Here is an 8,703-nt window from a genome sequence, read left to right on the forward strand (position 1 = left end):
AATACTCATACTTCACAATGTTGGCCATAGCTTGTCATGATCCACACATTTGGAAGCCTTTGCATAGTCAATAAAGCACAGGTAAACATCTTTCTGATATTCTCTGCTTTCAGCCAAGATTAATCATCTTAAATGACAATTCTTGTCATTTCATTCTCTATAATCCTCAATGATTCTATTATCTTTAGAGTAATTTCTAAATTCCTTAAAAATGATATCAAATGTCTCTTTAAAAGGAATATTAAATGGCCCCAATATATCTTTTCCCTGGTTTCAAATAATACCAACTTCCTACCATTCTGAAAATTTGTTCAATGATTTCACAATTCTGTGCTTTTGTTCATGCCATTTGTAACAACATCACCTGTTCCTATTGGAACCTTCTCTATTTAAATTGTAAAATGATATTGCTCACCTCTTCAGCTGTAAATAAAATCTTCTTATAAGTATTGATGTGATTCTGCAATGACTGAGAACAGATGTTTTTCATCTTATATCCTCCAATATGCCTAGCACAAACAAACAAGCAAAACAAATTGTGAATGAATCTGTTCCAACTCATGGTAATGCATGTGTATCAGAGTAAAACTATGCTCCATAGGGTTTCCTCTGAGTGGATTTGAACCACAAACCTTTTGGTTAGCAACTAAGTGCTCAACCATTGCATCACTCTAAGCCTTACATATTGATGTTGTTTAATGGTGCCATTAACTCAGTTTTGGCTTGCAGCATCCCCAGATGATAGAGTAAAACTGCCCATAAGGTTTCCTAAGCTGTAATTTTTACAGAAGCAGATTGACAAGTCTACCTCCAAGAGAACCATTGAGTGGGTTCTTAACGTCTAACTTTTATTAGTAACCAAGCACTTAACCTTTCATGCCACCAGGGCTACATAGCACATTGCAGAAAACAAGAACAGAATGACCATTAAATTGAACTGACATGTTAGCTTTCTTTCTGATGAAGCGGATGACGTGTCAAGAAATCTTGATAACTACAATTATGTAACACATTTGATCTTAAAAGCAGATAATATATGATATTTATATTTTATATGAACTGTTTATTGAATCACAATCTCTCCTTCATTATGAAAGGGTCTTTATTATAAATAGTAGTAAATAACAAATACCTTTATTTTTTAAACTGTTATTCAGGTGTTCTCCTTTTTTATACTTTCCATTGTTTGGGGACCAAGTAGACTTTATTGAAACATTTAAATGTTGAGATATAATCACAAAATTTACTTAACAGTTTCTCAACCAAAAACAAACACTAAGCTATTTAAACATGAGATTGATTTTTCTGAATTGAAAGCTTTACCTTATCTAAAATTTTATGCAAGTTAGCAAAATGTGACTATCTCTAAATTTCAAATGAATTCCATCAGGCTAAAGTTTGCCTCTGCTCCAACTATGGGATTATGTCCTGTAATATGAAAGATAAATTGAGAAATAATATTATTACAGAAGATATAAACTCTTAACAAAAATCCTACTAATTTTTAAACAAAACTCTCTTGACAAAAGGAAGAGAAGAGTTGAACCACTGTTTGAATAATTTCTTCCACTTATAATCTTCATCTAGCTAATTCACTCCTTTAAACACTTTTTTCTTAAAAAAATGTTCCTAATCTTTAAATTCTCTATTAGTTGCTTTTCTTTTTCTGCAAAGATTAGAGACATGTCAAAAATCTGAGGACTGATAATACATACAGGTTATTTTTAAAGTATTTTAAAATAATGATTAAAATTAAATGAAGAGATCATTTCATTTAAAATTTTCTCCAAATCATTTTTATTTGTATATATCCTAAAAAATTGTTTACAATGATATCTCATCTAGAGATAAAAGTTGAAAACTATTGCTGTATATAAAATAATGGTTGGTTGGTTGGTTGGTTATGTACTGTGAAGTTGGTTCCAACTCATAGCAACCCTGCATAGGGTTTCCAAGGCTGTAAATCTTTACTGGAGCAGAAAGCCTCATCTTTCCTGCAGAACAGCTGGTAGTTTGAACTGCTGCCCTTGAGGTCAGCAGTCGGACTCATAACCACTGCACTACCAGAGCGCCTTTATTCAATAATAATTATTCCTAAATACTCTCAGGAACATTTATAACACCAATATGTTATTTTACTTAAATCTTACAACTACCTACAAAACAATTAATTATAATAATCATTTCTCCATTTTTTAAAGTTGAAGGAAGTGATAATGAACTTAAATAAGTGATCTGAGGCTATAACACTAATAAGTTTGGAAATAATGAGTTAACATTGATCTTTCTGAGACAAAAGCCCAACTGGAGGCTTCAGTTATTGTCAATGAAGCACAACTGGAATTGACCCTAATTTGGGAAATGTAGGCAAATCAGAATCATAACCAAAACAGGAAAAAATACTGGTTGATGTCATTCCTGAAATGTAATTTTCCTCTTAGATGATATAGGCAGTATGAACATTGCATAGCAACCAAAGCTCTTGACCAGGAAAGTCAGAACCAATAGTCCCCAACTCAACAATGGCCGCTAAACAACTGGTTTGAATATGTGTTGCTATCTACAGTCCTGGCGATAAGTTTCTCCATTCCAACAATCATTCTGCTTCACTCAGACTTTTAAAATGTTGGTCTGTTCTGATTTTGCTTCATCAGTCATGACTGAACTAGTTTGAACCAGTTTGAAGCCTTGGTCTATATAATACCACAGCTGCCTCTATATCCCCAAAGCAAATAATAATAATGAGGAAACATTGCCTTGCATAAATGTGTAAGAAACACCATGGCCTATTGCACTGATTTCAAGCACTCCCTTTAATTTTTTTTGTATTCTTTCCCTCCAGTTGCTGGAATTCTTTCTGCTGCATTGTCTATGATGGTAGCTGGCTTCTTTGAAATACACAGGAAAGACCTCCCTCCAATGGAGCAAACTCTTTCAGGCAAAGTTCTCATCGTTTCCTCCATGCCCTGCTCCCACCTGGTTCTCCAGTATATTTTACTTGGTGTGGCTGAAACACTAGTAAATCCAGCCTGTGAGTAATCATCTTATGAACTAATGTTTGAACATACTGAACGTTAGCACAGAACACAGCATCCTAACAGGAACAATTCAAGTGAATGACGATCTACATACCCCTGGAGATTTCCCACAATAAATCTAAACAAACCTATATATCACTCATTTTTTAGTTAAAGGCACTAACTATTTGGCCAGATGCATAACAAGAATTTTTCTTAAAACCTCTACTAGACCCTGGAAGAAATATGGCCAATATATTCAGATAAAAAGTCTTCTCTTCTCTCCTCCCCAACTCTCAACCTGTTTCCCTCTCTCTCATAGATAAACTCACATTTAAATCCCCTCCAAAATGTTTACCTAAAGTACTTGGAAAGTGTATAAGCATGCAAACAAAGTAAAAATTTGAGTCAACTTTCCAATGTTGACTTTTCAATGCCTTTAAATTAAATTACACTAAATTAACTACGGAGCTCTGGTAGCGTAGTGGTAATGAATTGGGCTGCTAACCTTAGGGTCAGCAGTTGGAAACTACCAGCTGTTCCGCGGGAGAAAGATGAGACTTTCTGCTCCCATATAAAGATATACAACCTTGGAAACTGTGTACAGGGTCACTATGAGTCAGAACCGACTCCACGGCACATAACAACAACAAATTAACTATGATCACTGTTGTTGTTGTTGCTAAGTGCTGTCGAGTCGATTCTGACTCATGGCGACCCTGTACAGGGTTTCCAAGGAGCAGCTGGTGGATTAGAACATGTTCAAAATAAGTTTATAAGATAGCAAGGGTTTCTGAACTATATAGATTGCTTTTGTCAATTAAACTAGCCCCTTATAAATCAAAATACTGCAGTAACTGCCTGCAACAGAATAATAAATAATTGAGTGTGTGTGTGAATACATACAGACATACCAATAGGATATCAAAGTAATCCATTAATAAAGTCAAAGTAAAATTGATTAATAACATTTGTGGAGCCATAATCATATGTATAAGGAGCTCTGGTAGCATAGTGTCAGGCTGCTAATCTCATGGTCAGCAGTTCAAAACTACCAACGGTTCCATGGGAAAAAGATGAAGCTTTCTGCTCCTGTAAAGATTTACAAACTTGAAATGCTATACAGGATAACTATGAGTCAGAACTGACTCCACAGCACATAACCACTACCACCAACAAACATATGTATGCATCAAACCTGTTTTTTATAAATGTAAGATAAGTTAATTTCATCTATTTTACCTGACTATACAATTTTATAAGATTCTATGATGTTAACATCATTGTTTGGCGCTGCAAGGAACACAAAAGAAGTGTTAAAGAATGCCTCTATCCAAATGCTTGTAATCTTTTCTGATATTATTTCCAGAAAATTGTTTGAAGTTGGAAGTCAAAACTTTCAGGGTTAGGTGTCGAGGAAGGTAATAAGTAAATACAGTGAGAAAATTCCCAGCCAGCTTAACAATAGTTCAAGGTATAATGGCTATAGACACCAATAACCAGAGATTATTAAAAAGCAGATTTTGTAATATAAATCACTTTGTCCACCCCCCTTGTTTTATCCAGAGATTTTGGTTTGAGTTGCAGCTTTGTCACTTATTAACTGTGTAGTCATTTAACCTCCAAGTTTTACCTTTCTCATTTTTAACAAAGAAATAATTATACCTCTTTATAGCATAGCATTAATGTGAAAGCCTCTGGAAGCAGGAGGCTAGTCCTTGAGAATCAAATGAAATACAATGTGAAAGAGTGTTTTGAACTGCAAAATTAAATATTACAGTTTTGGGAGGCAGTCCAGTGTAATGGTTAAAATTAATGGACTTAAAACCAGATAGACTAGAGTTCAAACCCTTGGGTGTTGGACAAATTATTCTGCAGATCTGAACCTTTCTCTTCATCTACAAAATGGGGGGAAATCATTATAAGGTCTAAATGAAATATTTTATAGAAAGCAGCATGTGCTGTTGCTGATATATAGAAAGCACTCAATAATTAACAGTAATAATGCATGTTATTATGATTATTATCTTTCACATGGGTATGTAAGAGAATGTGATTATAGTAACTGACCATGTAGTGGAGACATGTCGGAGGTAAGAAATATAAAAATGATGACAGGGATAGTGGGCTTGAGCTCTTGGAAGAGTGGTAGTATTTGGGGATGAGTAGTCAAGAGTAAACTGGAAAGACAGATGATGGTAGTCAGAGCTGGATGCACGAATGACAGTTATTGATCTAGGATATAGATTGGTAGACATTTCTTATAAAGGGCTAGATAGTAAATAGTGAAAGCTTTACATCCAGAGAGTTGCTCTCATAACTACTGAATTCTGCCATTGTGGATAAAAGCAGTTGTAAACAATATATAATGGATGAATGTGACAATGTTCCAATAATGCTTTATTTATGAAAATAGGTTACCTGTCTATAGTTGGTCATTCTCTGGTCTAGGTTATGAGGCCTACGAATAACTTAGGTAGGGTAGATGACAGAGTCATCAGATAGGAGATCAAGGAACAGAGAAATCTAGGCTTGGGAAGATGGAATTTGGAAGGAGTACTGTATGTATGGTAAAATTACCAAGGATTAAGACAGGAGGGGTATTAGAGAGCATGAAAATTTTACAAGAGTTAACAACTTTAAGAAGTAGATTTCAAACATCCCAGAGATTGGCACGGGACAAAAGAGCAGAGTGAATGTGATTCAAAGTTGGAGCTATTTAGGGGTTAGGAGAAAATAAGGGTCTGAAAGTAACAATAAGAGAAAGATCCATTTTCAGGGACTGCCACACTTGTCCTCTACATGTTCTCATGAAGCACATATTTTAACTGTTTAAGAACAATTAGAGAGAAAGTAATTTCTAGCAATGAGTCCCCAGTACCAGGTGACTTAGAACGGTGGCTATGAATGTAGATTCTGCAGATTCTGTGTATGCAATGATACAGCACCTTTATAAACACTAACCAGCCACTACCTGGAGACACATTTTAGTTCTCATTGGCAAGAAGACCAGATTTCACATATGCTGTGAATATTTTTTACTGTGTGTTTATAGTAAAATAACAATTTTAGCACAGTGACAGACTTGTTGATAATATCTATGCTATAATGGTTTCACAGAAGTATCGTGGAACCTAGAAAATCAAGTTGATGATCGCTAAAGTTGAAAAAGATCAGAACATGCAAATAGATGACTGAAAATGGAGATACGAGAACTCAAAATGTTAACTCCTATAAAAGGGAACTAGAGATTTTCAAAACGAATAAAATGACACCAAAGAGAGATTAACCAGCAGGCAGAGCGCTGGCAATGTGTGTTCATGAATTATATACTCCACCAGAAGTTCTAGCAAGAGAAAAGCATAGGATTAATAATTAACTAGCATAGTAATAATGGGCTTGTACATTCTGCTTTTTCTCAGTGAAAGAAATAGTTCTACTTTGTCTTTCTGCACATTGTTTGTCTCCTCATATCTATAGAGAGGAAAGTTCATAAACTAAGCTGCTTTTTCATAACTGTGAATCAGTTCTTTCCAAAGCCTTTTCAGCATCTACCTCATACTTTCATTTGTACTTTCCGTAAAAACTAGAAGCCTCAGCCTCTTGCTCCTATATGTGATTTGAACACCACTGAATAGAACTGTGGCGCTCACTGTATCGTGCTGCAACAATTTTGAAACCATTGTCTATTGTATGTTATTTATCACCACGATTATCATTACCTCCAAGTACTGTTTATGGTGTTAAGTCCCTGTCAATATATTTGCCATTGCCACCAACTGCCATCAAGTCAATTGTGACTCACAGTGACCCAGTATAGAGTTTCTGAGGCTGTAAATCTTTATGGGAACAGAAAGCCTCATCTTTCTCCCATGGAATAGCTGGTGGGTTTCAATTGCCGATGTTGTAGTGAGCAGTTCAGTACTTATCCTACAGTACCACAGGGCTCCTTGTCATGTGCTTAATAATGTACAAAACTCTATCCACAGGGAATTTTTAATCTAGGAAAGATAGACCCATATGTTTTCCACCTTCAGCTTCAATAGTTGACAATTTTTCTGGAGTACAAATATAGACTTTTCTAAATGTTTATTGGAGTCCTGGTGAGGCACTGTGGATGAAAGTGCTAGACTGAAAAGCCTGTTTGAACCACAAGGTTGGTGGTTCAAGCTCACCAGCTACTTCTTGGAAACCCTACTCAGGGTTGCTATGGGTCAAATCAACTCAACAGCACTTAACAACAATGATAAATGTTTATTGGATGCATAAATGACAGGACACACAGAAAGTAAAGCTGAAATGTTAGATCCATGCAGGAAGGAACTTGAAGACATTTACATCATGTGTATGAACCTGAAGACACTTACATCATGTATATGAGGCACCTGTGGCTCAGTAGTGTTCTCACCTTCCATGTACATGATATTGGTTTGATTCCTAGCCACGATCCATCTGTCATTGGAGGCTTGCATGTTGCTATGATGTTGAACAGGTTTCACTAGAGCTTCCATACTAACATGGACTAAGAAGAAAAGCCTGACAATCTACTTCTGAAATTCAGCCACTAAAAATACACAATAGTTCCATCCCCACATTATCAAGCAGATGACTCATAATGAATTGTATTCTGTTGTGCATAGAGTCTCCATGAGTTTGGGACCAACTCAATGGCAGTTAACAACAGCAGCAACATTGTGTATTAGTAAGTTCATTTAAAAGTCATAAACAAATGCAGAGTTCTACTTGGGCGAAGAACAAGCAAACAAAGGGTAAAATATGCCCAAGAGAGAAGGGAGGAGATAATAAGTTCTGTTTCTTCCTATTGTTGTTGTTGTTGTTAAGTGCCATCCAGTTGGTTCTGACTCATAGCAACCCTGTATAGGGTTTCCAAGGAGCGACTGGTGAACTTGAACCACCAACATTACTGCTCAAACTCAATGCATTAACCCACAATGCCACATATAATGGCTTAGTGTTTGCAATAACATTGTTGTTGTTGTCAGTTCCCTATTATCCTTTTTCTTTAATAAATGGACTTTAATATTTATTTGTGGTCACTCTTAGAAAATTTGGAAAGCATAGAAAAGTAAGAAGAAAAAAATAAAATCGAATAATTCAACCACTCCAAACTAAAACTGTTAAAGTAATTTAATGGATTTCTTTATAATTTTTCTTCCAGGCCATTTTAAAACCTTTATTATAGATTACTTAACATATACAAACAATTCTCACTAATGGCAATTTTTTTTCTTCTCTACCCTCACTCACATACCCCCCCCTTTCACATTACTGAAGCCAATCCCAGATGTCATAATAAGATAAATACTATAAAGATCTTAGTGTATAGCTCTAATATTGTCATGCATATTTTAACATATACTATGCTATTGTTAAGTGATGTTGAGTTAGTTCTGACACATAGCACTCCTGTATAGGGTTTCCGAAGAGCTGCTGGTGAGTTCGAACCGCCGACCTTGTGGTTCAAGCCTACTTTGTAGTCCAATGCATTATCCCACAGCTCCATACCAGAACTCCTATTGTTGCTGTCAAGGCTATAAAGTCAGTTCCAACCCACAGTGACCCTGTATAAGGTTTCCAAGAGCAGCTGATGGGTTTGAACTGCCAACCTTGCAGTTACCAGTCCAGCGTTTATCCTACAGTGCCACACTAGGGCTATGGTGCATAT

General features: G+C 35.8%; 1 protein-coding gene across 1 annotated transcript in view; it reads left to right on the forward strand.

Annotated features, from left to right (window-relative positions):
• Positions 1-8,703, forward strand: part of SLC15A5 (solute carrier family 15, member 5) — a 141,220-nt gene that overhangs the window by 85,926 nt on the left and 46,591 nt on the right. Inside the window, exon 6 of the mRNA XM_006866064.1 lies at positions 2,843-3,031. Coding sequence (XP_006866126.1) covers positions 2,843-3,031 — 189 coding nt within the window. The remainder of the gene's footprint in view (positions 1-2,842; positions 3,032-8,703) is intronic.

The sequence above is a fragment of the Chrysochloris asiatica genome, unplaced genomic scaffold (genome assembly GCF_000296735.1).
Source record: "Chrysochloris asiatica unplaced genomic scaffold, ChrAsi1.0 scaffold00086, whole genome shotgun sequence".
In the NCBI taxonomy this organism is placed as follows: Eukaryota; Metazoa; Chordata; class Mammalia; order Afrosoricida; family Chrysochloridae; genus Chrysochloris; species Chrysochloris asiatica.